We start from the raw sequence: 18,976 nt of genomic DNA, 5'->3' as shown, positions 1-18,976 counted from the left end.
GTAGCCCACATAAACCTAGAAATTATATTTGCAAAATGTTTTTCTACACATATAAATATATGCACAAACATAAAAGTACCAAGACATACAAGATGTTTGCACTTTAATCATGTATATTACAAGTTACAGGGCCTCCCTGGTGGCTCAGTCGGTAAGGAGTCTGCCTGCCCAATTCCCTAAGGTTGATGTGACTGGTGTGGTCAAAACTGGAGCCCTAGGTTCCATCCCTGGGTAGGAAAGATCCCCTGGAGAAGGAAACGGCAACCCACTGCAGTACTCTTGCCTGGAGAAACCCCATGGACAGAAGAGCCTGGTGGGCGACAGTCCATAGGGTCACAAAGAGTTGGACATGACTCAGTGACTAACACTTTCATTATAAGTTACATCATTAAATGCATACATACTAACATGAATGACAAATTTCAAACAAATACAAATAAAAACTAGAAGTCTATTAGGAGTGTGTCCTGAAATGAAAGATTGACATCCTCAAACAGTCAGGGCACAGCAGAGCCTGTCTCCCTTTCTTCATAAACATGTTAATACTTTCCTGAGTTCAGCAGGCGCTCTTGAATTGTCTCTTTTGTCAACCTTTGCCCCAGCATTTCCAAGGCATCCATAAGGGTGTTGACTGAGGTCCCCTGTCCCTTCTTGGTGACTGGCAGCATTTCACACAAGGCATCCGGAGAGACCCAGGCCTATTCTCTGGTCACAAGGATCTCATTTCATGTGAGGCCCAACTGCATCAAGAGCGAATCACAGAAATCACAAGGAAAAGATAGCTGCAAAGTCACTGAAGAATAGCTTCAGGCCTAGGTTGGGGGAAAGTCACAGAGGCCGAGTTGGAACAGGCTTCCACAAAGGCCAAGGACCCTCAATTCAGGCCTAGACTTCAGGATGGGAACCTGAGGAGCTCCCCCTGCTGGTAAGCCTGCTGCTCTGCGCCCCTGACCTGCTTCCCAGCAGCAAACAAGCCACACAGGCACTGGGCATTGGACTTCGCCAGCACCCAGAGCAGGTGGGGACAGTCCAGGTCAGCAGAGAGTCCTGCCCCAAGCAGGGGATGAGGGCGCATCTGGAAGAGGAGACTGCTGTCACAGAGGGAGAAGGCATCTGTGAGAGGAGACAGAGGGTGGGACAGCGAGGGGCAACAGACCTCAGAGGAGGGCACCTGTCTTTCTCAGGAGGGTGGGGCACCTGCCTTTCTCAGGAGGGTGAGGCCCCCTGGCTGCCACCTCTGCGCTGGGGACAAAGCAAAGGCCTGGAGGGAGGAAGGTCTCCGGCCTCACACCCCGCTCGGCCTCACTGCCTGACACTGCGGTACAGCTGGATGGGGACAGACTCTGAGCAAGAATTTAACCCTAAAATGGAGCAAACACCACCTGCCTCATGGGCTGTGCTGCAGATTCAACGCTGTGTGTGTGAAATGCTGTGCACACCACCATCCACAGTACATAAGGAGGGCACCCGACACAAGTTTATATTCTCTAACAGTTACACTGAAAACATGAAACATAACAATACTACTTTTCATGAAATATGGTACTAACTCAAAGTATTCTAAAAAATTTCATTTCAATATGTAATATAGATAGCTAATGGGAAGTGGCTTTATAACACAGAGAGCTCAATCCGGTGCTCTGTGATAACCTAAGGGAGGTGGGATGGGGGCGTTGGAAGGAGGCTCAAGAGGGAGGGGATATATGTGTACCTATGGCTGGTTCAGGTTGCTGTACAGCAGAAAGAAGCACAACATTGTGAAGCAATTATCCTCCAATTAAAAGTAAGTTAAGAATTTTTTTCACTGCAATATGTAGTGTTAGCTGCTCAGTTGTGTGTCTGACTCTTTGTGACTTCATCGACTGTAGCCTGTCAGGCTCCTCTGTCCATGAGATTCTCCACGTAGGAATACTGGAGTGGGTTGCCATTCCCTTCTCCAGGGGATCTTCCTGACCCAGGGACTGAACCCTGTTCTCTTGCATTACAGGCGAATTCTTCACCATCTGAGCCACCAGGGAAGCCCCTCAACATGTAATCAATATACAAAAAAAAACTAACGAGACAAATTACAGTCCTTTTTTCTACCAAGTCCTTGAACTACAGTATCGAGTTATATACTACAGTTCATCAGATTTAGCCACAGTTCAGGCGCTCCTCAGGGCTTCCCAGGTGGTACCAGTGGTAAAGAACCTGCTTGCTAATGCAGGAGATGTAAGAGGTGGGTTCGATCCCTGGGTTGGAATGATCCCTGGAGGAGGGCATGGTAACCCACTCCAGTATTCTTGCCTGTAGAATCCCATGGACTAAGGAGCCTGACAGGCTACAGTCCATGGGGTTGCAAAGAGCCAGACATGATTAAAGAGACTTAGCATGCATGGACAGGGGCTCCACAGCCTCCCTGGGCCAGGAGGTGCCCTGCTGGACAGCACAACCTCTCGGATGTCTCAGAGTGGGTCAACCTGGCCCTGAGCAACCAGGGAGGAGAGAGGATGGTGGAGGAGGGAAGGACAGGGAGGTGTTAGGGGCCACTGTTAGAGGACAGAGGGGTGCAGGGTGGGAAACAGAGGAGGGGGCAGGGAGGGAATTAGAGTCCCGATGGTTCAGGGACAAGCCATCCCCTCTCTGAGTTGCCCTAACCGCTATGGAGACAGAAATTAGGACACTGTCCCTCCTCCCTCTACTCCTGATCCCCTACCCAGGAAACAAACACTCACTTTCAGTGGCGTCTGTTGGAACCAGCAGCCATCTTCTCCTCTGAGATCCTTCAGGTGCTGCTGGTTTCTGTAAAACACAATGGAGAGCAGCCTTGGTCTTAACCGGGGGTCCTAGGTTACAGAACTGAGCCTAGTAAACCTTGTTCTGAAATTCTGGCAGATGCAGCCGTAAGCAAAACAAAACCAATGCAGGATCTTTGAAGGGAGCGGACAGAAGAGTCATTATTTTATATACGATTGTATTCTTATAAAACTCTAATGGTTCAACAATAATACGTAAATGTGAGTGTGTGGATGGTGAATGTTAAAAATTATGACAATAAATTCTATAATGAATTATGAGTTGGATAAACTCATAAGGTTATAGAACATTGTAATACAAAGATACAGCCTCAACAAGAAATGAGCAATTTACCAAAGGAAAACACACATGGAGTTGAGGTATTATAAAACTCTTAACTTAAAATGCTAACTCTTTTCATAAGAAAAATATAGAATAGCTAAAAGATCTCAATTCCTCCTAGATTAATTTATAAATTAAGGTAAAACTCAAAAACCTCAAAACTATTGAAATGATATGACCCCAAATTGTAAACGTCTCTGTATGTGTGTGTGTGTGTGTGTGTATGTATACATATATAATATACGTATGTTTAGTCACTCAGTCATGTCTGACTCTTTGCGACCCCATGGGCTGTAGCCTGCTGGGCTCCTCTGTTCATGGGGATTCTCCAGGCAAGAATACTGGAGTGGGTTGCCATGCCCTCCTCATACATATATATATATGTACACACACATACACATAGTGAAAATACTTCTATATGTTGACAAAGAAATTTTACTTCAAGTAGATTCAACTTAACAATACTTTTGAAATAAATGTGAAATTCCCACTATGATGAGGAATGGCTTAAAAGTATGTAACAGTCACATAGAAAATTATTATGTAGCTCTGACTCCATCACTGAGTCAGTCATGGGAGGAGTGATTACCCTTCGCCTGCCCTGTTCTAGACGAGGGATGTGGTGACAAGACAGATGAGAAGTAGCATCAGAGCTGCCAGTGGACCAGAACAGGGGTTGGGACTCCCTTCCCGTCCATGCCCTGGTCTCTTTCCAGAGCACGGGGTGGGCTCCCTTCTCTCCATGCCGCGGTCTCCCTCCATCACCACCTCCCCAGAGAAGAGGAGACCTGACCCACTGCCTCTCCCTGTCTCTACCACAGTCCCAAGCAAGCAGAAGGGCCAGAGCCCCACACTCAACAACAGGCAGTCTGCTTGCTGCATCTCGGGACTGGGCGTTGTTTCCTGCAGCTTCTTTTTCTGCCAAGGGACCAGAATGGAAAGTCAATCTCCATTGGTCAGCCTGTTGTTGTGTGCATGGTCCAGAGCCCCAGACCTTCCTGGGGGACATAAGTGCCAGAAAAGGGCCTCGAAAAAGCAAGGCACTGACCCAGGAGTCACAAACCCACAACCCCCTACAGCTTCTGAGGGGACACAGTAGGTTCTGCCTTCCCACCTACACCTGTGCTATGCCCAAGTGGGCATAGACGCAGCACATCTGGGCTCTGCTGATGGCACCCAGACTCTGGTGTGATGCTAAGGGGAACTGAGCACCCCTGACACCCCCCACACCCCAGGGCTACAGAGTGAGGGTGTCTCAAACAGTAAGGACAGGGCCAGCGCTGCCAACCAGCCTTAGGACAGCTCTCAGCAGGCCAGTCTCCCTTCTACATTCAGCCTAGAGCCCCCAGGCCAGTTGAGAGACTCAGGGACAACAGCATAGGACACACCGGGGACCGTGTCCACCCTGGGCTTTGTTGTGATGCAGTAACTGAGGGTCTGAGGCCACCAGATGCTGGAGAAACCGATCACCTTGTGCCAGCACTCATTAAAGAGACCTAGAAGAGAAGAGACATCCACTGAGTGGTGGGGAGGGCGCTCTTGCCACACCTCCCTTCCTAGGGACAGGGTGCAGGGTGGGGGCTCAGACACTGAACAAACAACCCCGGGCCTGTGACTGCAAGCGGGATATTCTAAATCTGGAGAACCCTCAGGGAGGAGAAGAGAAGGGAGAAAATGAAGTAAAATGAAACCCATGTAAAATCTCTGTGCAGTGCTACTGAACCACCCTCTTCTCCTGCCTCCTCCCACCAGACTCGGCCAGGGGGAAGAGGGGACCGTCAGCTGAGTTGGGGGCCCGATGTGATCAGTTTTGTAGGACCAGGTGAGGTGGGAGGAGGAGGGGTTTCCTGGGGAACAAGATCAGAGACAAGCCAGGAGGAACAGGAGGATTGGGGAGATGGAGGAGGGAGCCAGCACCTCCTCCTTCCCTTCTAGAACCTCACCTGTAAAGTAGCACCATACACATCCGATTAGGACAGCGGCAATTACAGATACAATTTTAATCACCAGCCTTGAAGGGCCTGATGAGGGAGAGGGAGTGATGGGTAGTCTCTGGCTCATGGTTGCTAGCTCTCCAGGAACTGGGGCCTCCCCATGGGGCAGAGTACTTGATTCTTGGTCCACACACTTGATGTTGCTCCAGGGGGTACATTTCATGACCATGACCTTCCCATCAGGGCACCTGGGTACAGACACAGGGGGACCCATCAGGGACAGCTGGCTGGATGAGGAGAAAGAGGGGGCAGCCTCCTGTCCTGGGTCCCCTGACAAGACAGTGGAGGGGAGACAGGCTCTTGCTGTCTGCAGGGGAGGGTCCCCTCACTCCCCATCCCTGGGCGGGAGAACGATCCAGGATTGTGTACTGCGGCTCCCGGGCTCCTACTGAGTGTTCAGAGCTGCCCTTCAGGAGCTGGGCTTCCTCTGCAAGGCCCGTCTGGCTTCTCTGGGCTGCACGGGAAGCTCTGTGCGGGGTGGGGAGGGCCTCATCCAGGTCAAGAGTCACAAGTTTGACTCATCCTCCAGTTAAATTGGAATATAAGGCCCTCTCATCCACCTGTTGACTCTTCCTACCAATCTCAGCCAATACTGGAGCATCAGAGGATAGTGAATTACTATTGGCCACCGAGTCCCCAAATAAGAAATATTCAGGTGCTACTGGGGAACAAGGGGCTGGGTGTGAGGCCTGTCGAGTTGGCTCCGGTTTTATAGGAACCTTGAAGGAACACACACGTGGCCTCCTCATGACTTCTGTCTGCTGTCAACACTTCGGTCTTTCTAGGCCCCTCCCGAGGAGACGTGGGAAGGGGCCACTGGGAAAGCCGTGCAGGACAAACAGTGGTGGTAGGGAGCACTGCTGCAGGCTCAGGAGACCCCACAGGCACAAGGGAGCTCTGGGAGGTGGGAGGGGCTTCACGGAAGCAGGAGAGAGAAATGGGTACAAGGAAACTCGGGTCTCCTGTGGGTTGGAAGCCCCCCTAGGCTCCTGTGTCTCACCCGGTGCTGCATTTTTGACAGAATTCAGGTGCATCTTCTCCACGGAAAGTGCCAGGTTTGCACTGACACTCAGTGTCCTTGGTCGGGGTGCAGCCATTTTTTTCTTCTTCTCCTAGAGACCAAAGATAAGGTTTTGAGGGTGTGTTTCCCTCATATGTCTCTCAACCCTTCTTCACCACCCAGATCTCCATCCACTCAGTTGAAGAAGTAATTCGAAGGGCTTCCTGGGTGGTCCAGTGGTTAAGAATCCGCCTGTCAAAGCAGGGGACACAGGTTCCATCCCTGGTCTGGGAAGACCCCACATGTTGCGGGGCAGCTAAGCCCGTGTGCCACAACTACTGATCCTGTGCTCTAGGGCCTGTGCACCACGATGAGAAGCAACAAGGAGCAGCCCCCCTCACCACAACTAGAGAAAGCCCTTGTTCCGCAACAAAGACCCAGAACAGCCAAAAATAAATGAATTAATCTTTTTTTTTCTTAAATAATTTTGGGGTCATTTTCTGTGGCAACATACATACACCATCCATAGAACAGCCACTGTTCACGTGTCACCAACAGAGGCATACAAAAGGCACTGTGCATCATTACAGATTGCATCAGGGTTGGGAAGAAAAATGTTTTAGATCACAAATGAGGAGCAAGAAGTGGGCTGGGGTGAGGTGTAATCTGAGACGCTGTGGATGGAGAGGAACCCTTGGGTGATGTCCCAACGGGTGATGCCTGCTGGAGAGGCAGAGGGACCTCAGGTCATGAAGGCTGAGAGAGGCTGAGACCCCAGAGCAGAGGGCATGGCGCCCGCAGGAGCCTGGCCCAGAATCAGACACATCACACAGCTCAAACCCAGCCCTGCCCCACTCCCCCAGGCCTTCTGCACTGTTACCATCCAGCCCCCTCCACCAGGGGACACGTTATTCTCCTCTTTCCAGCTGATGTTCTGAAAGACTTCCCTACCAGTTGGCATGCGTTATGCAAATAACTTCTGTTTTCATTATTCTACTGACCTAAGACAGGATGAAGACTTAGCTGGGCTGGAAATCAGGTCTCTGACTCCTCGTCCCATTTAAATCCCATCTCGTCACCCAGCACTCTAACTGCAGGCATGGGGGACCACAGGCTCTGTACCTGATTTGCAAGTCGTGCAAGGTAAGCAAGAAGGGAGGGTGTTTGAATGACTGGTGTAGTCTATCCCATCGGTGCATGGGGCACAACCTCCAATGGCTTCTTCCATATAGAATCCTGGGAAGAAAGGGAAAAACTGGTGAGAAAATCCCCGCAGGATTCCCTGAGGCTGGCAGTGTGGCTGCGGAGGCCTCTTTTGGCCATCTGTGGAATCCACAAGGGGAACTCTCCTCAACCGGGCTCTCATCTTTTGATTCTTCATCTACCACATACCCTAGACCAGCACTGCCAACAGAAATATATTACAAGCCACACATCCAAGTCACACTCATAGCTGGCACATTAAACAGTAAAAAGAAAGGTCAGGGGCTTCCCTGGTGGCTCAGTGGTAAAGAATCTGCCTGCCTATGCAGAATACATGGGCTCGATCCCTGGTCTGGGAAGATCCCACCTGCTGCAGAGCAGCTAAGCCCACGTGTCACAAATACTGAGCCTGCACTCTACAGCTCAGGAGCCACAACTACTGAGCACACAGGCTGCAACTACTGCAGCCCGTGCACCCGAGAGCCTGTGCTCTGCAACAGGAGAAGCCCCCCAGGGAGAAGCTCAAGTACCGCAACTGGAGAGCAGGCCCCACTCTCCACAACTAGAGAGAGCCCGTGCAGCAACAAAGCCTCCGCACAGCCAAAAATAAATATACAGACATGAAGACAAGGGTTGGAGACCAGTCTTAGAATCTACCTGGTGGACATAACTTCTGCTGGGGGCTCCGTTCCAGTGCGGCTGATGACTGCTGGTGAATTTCATCCTTCCTTACAGACATGGCTGAAGCAGGTTTGACCTATGGAGACAAAGCAGGGACAGGCATGAGTGGCTTCCACACTCTCACCCCTTCTAGGATCCACCCCCCATTTCCTTGACCACTACCTGCAAATGAAACAGAACTGGGACCTTTCTTCCCAGCTCTAAACTCTCATTCATATTTGTTCTTTGGCCTTTTGTGCCAGCAAGTAATGTACATTTAATTTTCCCCTGTATTCCTTCCTCTTAAAATATGTTTATTCCAGAAAGTAGGTGCTCAGATACGTCCAACTCTTTGCAACCCCATGGACTGTAGCCCATCAGGCTCCTCTGTCCATAGGATTCTCCCAGCAAGAATTTTGCAGTGAGCTGCCATTTCCTCCTCCAGTGGATCTTCCCGACCCAGGGATCAAACTTCAGTCTCTTGCATCTCCTGTGTTGGCAGGCTGGTTCTTTACCACTAGCACCACCTGGGAAGCCCAGAAAGTATGGGCAAGGAAAATTTTTTTTATAAGAATACAGAAACCATAAAGATCCCCTTGATTAGAGAAAGCATCCATTATTTTGTGTCTTGACTTCTATTTGACCATATGTGTGAATATTCTTAGGCTCTCTCTTTCTTTCTCACATGTGCGTGCACACACACACACACATTTTCACAAATGAGGGTTCTGTCATGCATACAATTTTTCATAATCAGGATATAGAATCACATATTGAGTAATGGATTTGTGGCTTTAATCCAACAAGCGGTCCCCAAAAGGAAGCTGTCAGTGTTCCACAAAATACCAGAATCACATGGAGAAAGAAGAAATAGCAATACAGGGCTTTTAGCCAAGTCTCTCTGCTAAAACAGAGAAGGCAATGGCACCCCACTCCAGTACTCTTGCCTGGAAAATCCCATGGATGGAGGAGCCTGGTGGGCTGCAGTCCAGGGGGTCGCTAACAGTCAGACACGACTGAGCGAGTTCACTTTCACTTTTCGCTTTCATGCATTGGAGAAGGAAATGGCAACCCATTCCAGTGTTCTTGCCTGGAGAACCCTAGGGACGGGGGAGCCTGATGGGCTGCCGTCTATGGGGTCGCACAGAGTCGGACACGACTGAAGCGACTTAGCAGCAGCAGTTAGCAGCTGTGCTAAAAATGACACAATGGGGCCAGTCTGAAATCACTGGAGCCTGAGGCTTCCACCAGGATTAATGTGTTGATGATAGTGTTCTGATGTTCAGGATTGTATTGTCATTTGGGGGAAGACTGTCCTCATTTGTGGGAAATATACATTCAAGTGTCCAGTCATGGGATCTGTCATGTCAGCAGCTATGTTTCAGATGATACAGGAAACAAAGGGTTTTGTATAGTTTTGTAACTTAATCTGGGAGTGATTTAAAGTAGAAAGTGACATGAAGAGGAAAAAAAAGAAAGAAAAACAAAGTTGAAGTGGAAACAGCTTATGTTGAGCCCAGTTCAACTGCCTGGATCTAAACAAGATAAAATGCCACCTGTTAAGTATTTGGGGACAGCTAAGCTCATATGTGTCCCCTAATCATCCCTTCCCCAGTCTGGGCCTCCTCCGAGTCACCCCAAATTGGTGGACTCTCCTTTCCCGGCCCTAACAATCCTATGCCTTCCTTTCTTCCCTGGTTCTCCTCTCACAGACTCTCTCCCTCATTGTTTTGTTACGAACAGTTTCAAACATCCAACAAAGTTCTAAGATTCATTCACTAAACTCTTACATGCTCAGCACCTAAGTTCTGTAACTTAGGTGTATCACATATTTCTTTCTCTAACCATCCCCCTCTGGCCATTCTAAGTGTCTTATTTTTATGATGAAATTCATATCTGTAACTCTTAATACATCAACATTATGTCAGTAACTCGAGCTCAATATTTCTTTACAGTTTACTTCAATGTTAAGATTTCCAGATTATTGTACCCAGCAAGGATCTCATTCAAGTATGAAGGAGAAATCAAAAGCGTTTCAGACAAGCAAAAGCTGAGAGAATTCTGCACCACCAAACCAGCTCTCCAACAAATACTAAAGGCTATTCTCTAGACAGGAAGCACAAAAATGGTGTATAAATTCGAACCCAAAACAATAAAGGAAATGGCAACGGGGTCATACTTATCAGTAATTATCTTAAATGTAAATGGGTTGAATGCCCCAACCAAAAGACAAAGACTGGCTGAATGGATACAAAAACAAGACCCCTACATATGTTGTCTACAAGAGACCCACCTCAAAACAGGGGACACATACAGACTGAAAGTGAAGGGCTGGAAAAAGATTTTCCATGCAAATAGGGACCAAAAGAAAGCAGGAGTAGCAATACTCATATCAGATAAAATAGACTTTAAAACAAAGACTGTGAAAAGAGACAAAGATGGTCACTACATAATGATCAAAGGATCAATCCAAGAAGAAGATATAACAATTATAAATATATATGCACCCAACACGGGAGCACCGCAGTATGTAAGACAAATGCTAACAAGTATGAAAGAAGAAATTAACAATAACACAATAATAGTGGGAGACTTTAATACCCCACTCACACCAATGGATAGATCAACTAAACAGAAAATTAACAAGAAAACACAAACTTTAAACGATACAACAGACCAGTTAGACCTAATTGATATCTATAGGACATTTCATCCCAAAACAATGAATTTCACCTTCTTCTCAAGCGCACATGGAACCTTCTCCAGGATAGATCACATCCTGGGCCATAAAGCTAGCCTTGGTAAATTCAAAAAAATAGAAATCATTCCAAGCATCTTTTCTGACCACAATGCAGTAAGATTAGATCTCAATTACAGGAGAAAAACTATTAAAAAATCCAACATATGGAGGCTGAACAACACGCTGCTGAATAACCAACAAATCACAGAAGAAATCAAAAAAGAAATCAAAATTTGCATAGAAACGAATGAAAATGAAAACACAACAACCCAAAACCTGTGGGACACGGTAAAAGCAGTCCTAAGGGGAAAGTTCATAGCAATACAGGCACACCTCAAGAAACAAGAAAAAAGTCAAATAAATAACCTAACTCTACACCTAAAGCAACTAGAAAAGGAAGAAATGAAGAACCCCAGGGTTAGTAGATGGAAAGAAATCTTAAAACTTAGAGCAGAAATAAATGTAAAAGAAACAAAAGAGACCATAGCAAAAATCAACAAAACCAAAAGCTGGTTCTTTGAAAGGATAAATAAAATTGACAAACCATTAGCCAGACTCATCAAGAAACAAAGGGAGAAAAATCAAATCAATAAAATTAGAAATGAAAATGGAGAGATCACAACAGACAACACAGAAATACAAAGGATCATAAGAGACTACTATCAACAATTATATGCCAATAAAATAGACAACGAGGAAGAAATGGACAAATTCTTAGAAAAGTACAACTTTCCAAAACTCGACCAGGAAGAAATAGAAAATCTTAACAGACCCATCACAAGCACGGAAATTGAAACTGTAATCAAAAATCTTCCAGCAAACAAAAGCCCAGGTCCAGATGGCTTCACAGCTGAATTCTACCAAAAATTTAGAGAAGAGCTAACACCTATCCTGCTCAAACTCTTCCAGAAAATTGCAGAGGATGGTAAACTTCCAAACTCATTCTATGAGGCCACCATCACCCTAATACCAAAACCTGACAAAGATCCCACAAAAAAAGAAAACTACAGGCCAATATCACTGATGAACATAGATGCAAAAATCCTTAACAAAATTCTAGCAATCAGAATCCAACAACACATTAAAAAGATCATACACCATGACCAAGTGGGCTTTATCCCAGGGATGCAAGGATTCTTCAATATCCGCAAATCAATCAATGTGCAAGGATTCTTCAATATCCGCAAATCAATCAATGTAATACACCACATTAACAAATTGAAAAATAAAAACCATATGATTATCTCAATAGATGCAGAGAAAGCCTTTGACAAAATTCAACATTCATTTATGATCAAAACTCTCCAGAAAGCAGGAATAGAAGGAACATACCTCAACATAATCAAAGCTATATATGACAAACCCACAGCAAACATTATCCTCAATGGTGAAAAATTGAAAGCATTTCCTCTAAAGTCAGGAACAAGACAAGGGTGCCCACTTTCACCATTACTATTCAACATAGTTTTGGAAGTTTTGGCCACAGCAATCAGAACAGAAAAAGAAATAAAAGGAATCCAAATTGGAAAAGAAGAAGTAAAGCTCTCACTGTTTGCAGATGACATGATCCTCTACATAGAAAACCCTAAAGACTCCACCAGAAAATTACTAGAACTAATCAATGACTATAGTAAAGTTGCAGGATATAAAATCAACACACAGAAATCCCTTGCATTCCTATACACTAATAATGAGAAAACAGAAAGAGAAATTAAGGAAACAATTCCATTCACCATTGCAACGGAAAGAATAAAATACTTAGGAATATATCCACCTAAAGAAACTGAAGACCTATATATAGAAAACTATAAAACACTGGTGAAAGAAATCAAAGAGGACACTAACAGATGGAGAAATATACCATGTTCATGGATTGGAAGAATCAATACAGTGAAAATGAGTATACTACTCAAAGCAATCTATAGATTCAATGCAATCCCTATCAAGCTACCAACAGCATTCTTCACAGAGCTAGAACAAATAATTTCACAATTTGTATGGAAAAACAAAAAAGCTCGAATAGCCAAAGCGATCTTGAGAAAGAAGAATGGAACTGGAGGAATCAACCTACCTGACTTCAGGCTCTACTACAAAGCCACAGTTATCAAGACAGTATGGTACTGGCACAAAGACAGAAATATAGATCAATGGAACAAAATAGAAAGCCCAGAGATAAATCCACGCACATATGGACACCTTATCTTGGACAAAGGAGGCAAGAATATACAATGGATTAAAGACAATCTCTTTAACAAGTGGTGCTGGGAAATCTGGTCAACCACTTGTAAAAGAATGAAACTAGAACACTTTCTAACACCATACACAAAAATAAACTCAAAATGGATTAAAGATCTCAACGTAAGACCAGAAACTATAAAACTCCTAGAGGGGAACATAGGCAAAACACTCTCTGACATACATCACAGCAGGATCCTCTATGACCCACCTCCCAGAATATTGGAAATAAAAGCAAAAATAAATAAATGGGACCTAATTAACCTTAAAAGCTTCTGCACATCAAAGGAAACTATTAGCAAGGTGAAAAGACAGCCTTCAGAATGGGAGAAAATAATAGCAAATGAAGCAACTGACAAACAACTCATCTCAAAAATATACAAGCAACTCCTACAGCTCAACTCCAGAAAAATAAATGACCCAATCAAAAAATGGGCCAAAGAACTAAATAGACATTTCTCCAAAGAAGGCATACAGATGGCTAACAAACACATGAAAAGATGCTCCACATCACTCATTATCAGAGAAATGCAAATCAAAACCACTATGAGGTACCATTTCACACCAGTCAGAATGGCTGCGATCCAAAAGTCTACAAGTAATAAATGCTGGAGAGGGTGTGGAGAAAAGGGAACCCTCTTACACTGTTGGTGGGAATGCAAACTAGTACAGCCACTATGGAGAACAGTGTGGAGATTCCTTAAGAAACTGGAAATAGACCTGCCTTATGACACAGCAATCCCACTGCTGGGCATACACACTGAGGAAACCAGAAGGGAAAGAGACACGTGTACCCCAATGTTCATCGCAGCACTGTTTATAGTAGCCAGGACATGGAAGCAACCTAGATGTCCATCAGCAGATGAATGGATAAGAAAGCTTTGGTACATATACACAATGGAGTATTACTCAGCCATTAAAAAGAATACATTTGAATCAGTTCTAATGAGGTGGATGAAACTGGAGCCTATTATACAGAGTGAAGTAAGCCAGAAAGAAAAACACCAATACAGTATACTAACGCATATATATGGAATTTAGAAAGATGGTAACAATAACCCTGTGTACGAGACAGCAAAAGAGACACTGATATATAGAACAGTCTTATGGACTCTGTGAGAGAGGGAGAGGGTGGGAAGATTTGGGAGAATGGCATTGAAACATGTAAAATATCATGTATGAAACGAGTTGCCAGTCCAGGTTCGATGCACGATACTGGATGCTTGGGGCTGGTGCACTGGGACGACCCAGAGGGATGGAATGGGGAGGGAGGAGGGAGGAGGGTTCAGGACAGGGAACACATGTATACCTGTGGCAGATTCATTTTGATATTTGACAAAACTAATACAGTTATGTAAAGTTTAAAAAGAAAAAAAAAAAAAAATTTCCAAAGAAAGACATGCACAATCTTAAGGGTACCATTCAAAGAGTTTTTTTTTGTTTTTTTTTTAATGCATACACTTGGGAAATCCAAATCGTCTATCTAGATCATGGAAATTAGCTTGCTTCAACACATTCCCTCATGCCCCTTCCTCAGTTATCCTAGTCTCTAATGTGACTCCAAGAGGGAGTGGCCTTCATCATATGGAGGAAGGTCCTTTCTACCCTGAAAAAATGAGACTTTTTTCTGACAGTAAAGAATCTGCCTGCAATGCAGGAGACCCAGGTTCAATCCCTGCGTCAGGAAGATGCCCTGGAGAAGGGAATGGCAATCCACTCCAGTATTCTTGCCTAGAGAATTCCATGGACAGAGGAGCCTGGCAGGCTACAGTCCATGGGGTTGCAAATTGTTGGGACACGATTGAGCAACTAACACTTTCCCCTTTTCATTACAGGGGGTTAAGTGTCAGTTCAAATTCTTTTTCTGCATCTGTTAAGCTGTTCATACAGCTTTTCTCCTTTACACTGGTTTGTGTGTGTGTGTTTTAAATTTTTAATTAGAGGATAGTTACTTTATGTGATGGTTTCTGCCATAGTTTTTAAAGATCTAGAATTTAGTTAACTATTTGCTTTGTAAAGGAATTTTGCCTCTGTTTTTAGGAAGGGTATTTAAAAGTATTTTTTCTTCTTTTCAAATGTTTCTGTTAGGTTTAGGTATTAGGGTTATGTTGGCCTTAGAAGAACTAGTGAAGAACTCCTGTTGTCCGAAAGAATTTGTGTAAAGATTTTTGTTAGCTCTTTTATTGTCTGAATTTTTGTGCCCTCCCCTATGTCCTAACCTGGGGTCTCCTGGTTATCCACTCCCAGTCTCAGCAATCTCACGGATCCTTAAAACACTCTACTGGAATGGAAGAATCAAAACCATGACACTATGGTGCCCCATCTTTACTTCTTAGACTGGGAAAGTGTTAAAGTTCAGTGTGCAAGTGCGTGCGTGCGTTAGTCGCTCAGTCGTCTCCGACTCTTTGCGATCCCATGGACAGTAGCCCGCCAGGCTTCTCTGTCTGTGGAATTCTCCAGGCAAGAGTACTGGAGTGGATTGCCATTCCCTTCTCAATAGGAACTTCCCAACCCAGGGATTGAACCCTGGTCTCCTGCATCACAGGCAGATCCTTTACTGTTTGAGCTCAGTGTGCAAGGGTGCAGGGAAATAGGGCACCCTTGTGGACTCCTGGTGTGACTTAAAATGGTCCAGTCTTCTTTGGGAGAACAGTTTGTCATTATCTAGGCAAAAGTGTAAAATCATCTAACCCACTGACCCAGCAATTCCACTTCTAAGGAGTTACCCAACAGACAATGCACATGGCTACACTGGATACTTGACAGGCACCCAGACCCATTCATCAAGTAGTGTTCAACATGAGTCCTACCTATTACAAACCGATACTTTAAAAACGAATTCTAGACTTCTTGTGAATACAAAATGCTATTTCTTTCCAGATTTTTGGTACTAATTTGTTCAATGAAAGATGCCTATTTTCACGATTTCTGTAACTTTGTTAGACCCTTAATTTTTTTTTTTTTTCCTTTGACCCTCTAAGCAGCTTTGAAAAGAGCCTCAAACAATGCAAGAAAGCGGTGCCAAGTGTGCACATTTTTCCCCATGGTGAGTTTCTTAAAAATGCACACTCAGGGACGGGAAAGCCTGGTGGGCTGCCGTCTATGGGGTCGCACAGAGTTGGACAGGAGTGAAGCGACTTAGCAGCAGCAGCAGCGCTGAACCACACCCAGAGCCTCCAACTCCCCTCTGAAAGAAAGTGGTGAGACTCTGACCCAAGCTGAGTTGATTGGTGGTTTCTATTCATAAAGTGTAAGGAGCTGGAAGCAATTTTGAAGTTGTTCTCCTTTCAGAGAAAAGGAAATGTTAAGGGTGCTTAAGGCAGTGGAGGGGGGAAGATGGAGCCTACACTTAATGATTTACAAAGGACACGTTTTAGAAGATACATGCAGTGCAAAATAGCAAAAGAGAGAGAAAAGAGGAGAGTCGGCAGAGGGAAAAGGGAAGGGAAAGGAAAGAAATGACGATCTGATGCTCGCTGGGCCTGGGGCCAATCCAGAGGTCAGGTTCTCCAAGGAGCCAGATCTTCCAGGCAGCAAGTAGACGCCAGGGGTCCTTACTCTAGCGCCCCCCACCAACACGCCGCGTATTGGACTTGGCCGGGCAGGTCCTACCAGGATTTGCCCAGCCAGGCGCGCCCGGGCCTTTTCCGGGCCACCAAGAGCGCCTTTTGGAGCCGGGACTCGCGGCGGGAACTCACCAACAGCAAGACACCGAAGACTGTGAAGATGAGAGCCCAGGGGCCCCGGAGTCGAGGCCTGGGGCCCTGGGTGCACCCTGCCCGGGAGCTCGAGGCGGCCGCTGCCCTCTGTCCCCGCTGCACGGTGCGGTCGGGGAGCGTTCGCTGTCCAGGTTGCCGCGGGGTGACAGCCTCCAGAGCCATCAGAAATGAAAGTGTGTTTCGTGGGGCGCGAGATTACCCCTGCGAGCTGCGCGGAGGGGAGCTCTGCTGTTTAATCTGAGCGTGCCTCTACTTTTATACCACCCCGCCCTGGGATCGCGTCACCCGCGGTAGCGAATGAGCCAGTGCTTGCTGATATAATCATTACCACTTCCAACCAATCACGCGTGGCTCAGGAGAGGAGCCCGGGCTTTACCAAAAGGGGAATTTCCGCCAGCGAACAGCATGTGACCCGGTTTTTCATTCAGCGCCAGGCAGGTCTGTGCCTTTGGGAGGGGGGGGGGCAGGGCACCTCCCACGTGCCGGAGAGACTCAGAATCTGCGTTCCAGCCAGGTCCTAATGCCCCACGGGTTGAAAAAAGGAATGAACCACCTGTCTTCTAACTACTGCCTTCTGCCCACTCCCAGCTTCTGCTCCTCCCCGCCCCGCCCTTCATTGACCAGGGCCCCAAGGAGGCCAGAGAACATGGACAGCCAAGAAGGAGATCCAAGAGGTGCCCTGTACTGTACTGTAGGGGAGTGATGGGTCAACTAAGAAATCTTGAATTGTTAGAAAAATGAGTAGGTTGCCAGACTCACTTGCACTTTCTGAGATTTAAGTACTTAGGAAATGAGACAAACCTGGTGAACCTTTTTGCCCTGGGCCTATCTCATATAAATAGTGTTAATAATCACTTTACTACAGAATTATAAGTAAGTATTTATTTAAAGGCAAAGAATTGTTGTTTAGTTGCTAAGTCATGGCCAACTCTTTTGCGAGCCCATGGACTGTGGCCCGCCAGGCTCCTCTGTCCATGGGATTTCCCATGTAAGAATACTGGAGTGGGTTGCCATTCACTTCTCCAGGGGATCTTCCCGACCCAAGGATGGAACTCAAGTCTCCTGCGTTGGCAGGTGGATTCTTTACCACTGAGTCACCAGGGAAGCCCCCAAAGGCAAAGGATACACACCATATTTTCCTGTTGTGAACTCTACTTTTCAAAGATCTGAAGTATCATTAACACGGTTTATAAGTTTACTTTTGTCACTTTTATTTTATAAACCTGAAGTTCTACCCAACAGAACATTTTGGAGTCTGGTGAATAACTCCCGGCCCCAATATAAGTGGCATCCAGGAGAAAGAAGGTGGCCTGGCTGTGACTATGTAGTTGAAACACTTTATTTGCAGATGAATACATCCACCAAGTCCTATTTTATGTTAACAACTCTGAATGTCTCTGATTTCACAAACTGGGCTCACCATTCACATTGAGGCAATGCAGCACTTCCTATCATCAGGCTCAGAGAAGGGTCCAAGTCACCCTGGACTGTCCCATCTCTCTAGTTTGCCAGGATCAACAAGTTACCAAATCAGGATTTCCCTGGTGCTTCAGTGGTTAATAATCTGCCTTCCAATGCAGGGATCTCCAGTTTGATCCCTGATGCTGCTAAGTCGCTTCAGTCGTGTCCAACTCTGTGTGACCCCATAGATGGCAGCCCACTAGGCTCCCCCCGTCCCTTGGATTCTCCAGGCAAGAACACTGGAGTGGGTTGCCATTTCCTTCTCCAATGCATGAAAGTGAAAACTGAAAGTGAAGTCGCTCAGTCGTGTCCAACTCTTTGCGACCCCATGGACTGCAGCCTACCAGGCTCCTCCGTCCATGGGATTTTCTAGGCAAGAGTACTGGAGTGGGGTGCCATCGCCTTCCCCGAAAATCCCACATGCCTCAAGCTACTGAGCTGGCACACCCCCAACTACTGAGTCCTGCCCTCCACAACTAGAGAGTGCATGCACTACAAGGAAAGAAACCCACAGGATGGAAGGAAGATCCCCCCTGCTGAAACAAAGACCCAAGGCAGACAAATCAATAAATACTGGCATTTAAATAAAATCTATTTTTAAAAAGGTAGCATACTGCCTTTGATGGTACCTAAAAAGGTAGCATTCACTCCTCAGGGTTCCCAGTATCTTCTTCTACTCTTCCTCTCACCTCCCAGAGGGTCTCTGATATGTGTGAGCTCTTCCCATGGACTCCATACTGCTGTTCCCGAGCCCAAGTCTGTCCCCCATACTTCACTGGTGCTGGGCTCTCTATCCTACGAGGGTGTGAGTACTTATGACAGCAAGGCAAGTACAAATAGTTTGCTT

General features: G+C 46.1%; 1 protein-coding gene and 1 long non-coding RNA gene across 2 annotated transcripts; both read right to left on the bottom strand.

Annotated features, from left to right (window-relative positions):
* Positions 1-507: 507 nt before the first annotated feature.
* Positions 508-3,266, bottom strand: LOC129651750 (uncharacterized). Its single transcript, XR_008714290.1, has 2 exons — positions 2,715-3,266; positions 508-812 (listed from the first exon to the last, which is right to left on the bottom strand). It is a non-coding gene; the product is annotated as an uncharacterized LOC129651750 (long non-coding RNA).
* A 1,690-nt stretch (positions 3,267-4,956) lies between these two features.
* On the bottom strand, positions 4,957-16,917 carry LOC129651749 (tumor necrosis factor receptor superfamily member 10B-like). The gene is made up of 5 exons (XM_055580330.1): positions 16,648-16,917; positions 7,972-8,071; positions 7,234-7,347; positions 6,112-6,223; positions 4,957-5,299 (listed from the first exon to the last, which is right to left on the bottom strand). The coding sequence occupies exons 1-5, from the start codon at positions 16,828-16,830 to the stop codon at positions 4,978-4,980; spliced, it is 831 nt and encodes a 276-aa protein (XP_055436305.1). The 5' UTR covers positions 16,831-16,917; the 3' UTR covers positions 4,957-4,977.
* Between the last annotated feature and the right edge of the window lie 2,059 nt (positions 16,918-18,976).

The sequence above is a fragment of the Bubalus kerabau genome, chromosome 4, assembly GCF_029407905.1.
Source record: "Bubalus kerabau isolate K-KA32 ecotype Philippines breed swamp buffalo chromosome 4, PCC_UOA_SB_1v2, whole genome shotgun sequence".
NCBI classification, from domain to species: domain Eukaryota; kingdom Metazoa; phylum Chordata; class Mammalia; order Artiodactyla; family Bovidae; genus Bubalus; species Bubalus kerabau.
The sequence above is the reverse complement of the archived record's forward strand: the minus strand, read 5'-3'. Positions and strand labels throughout refer to the sequence as shown.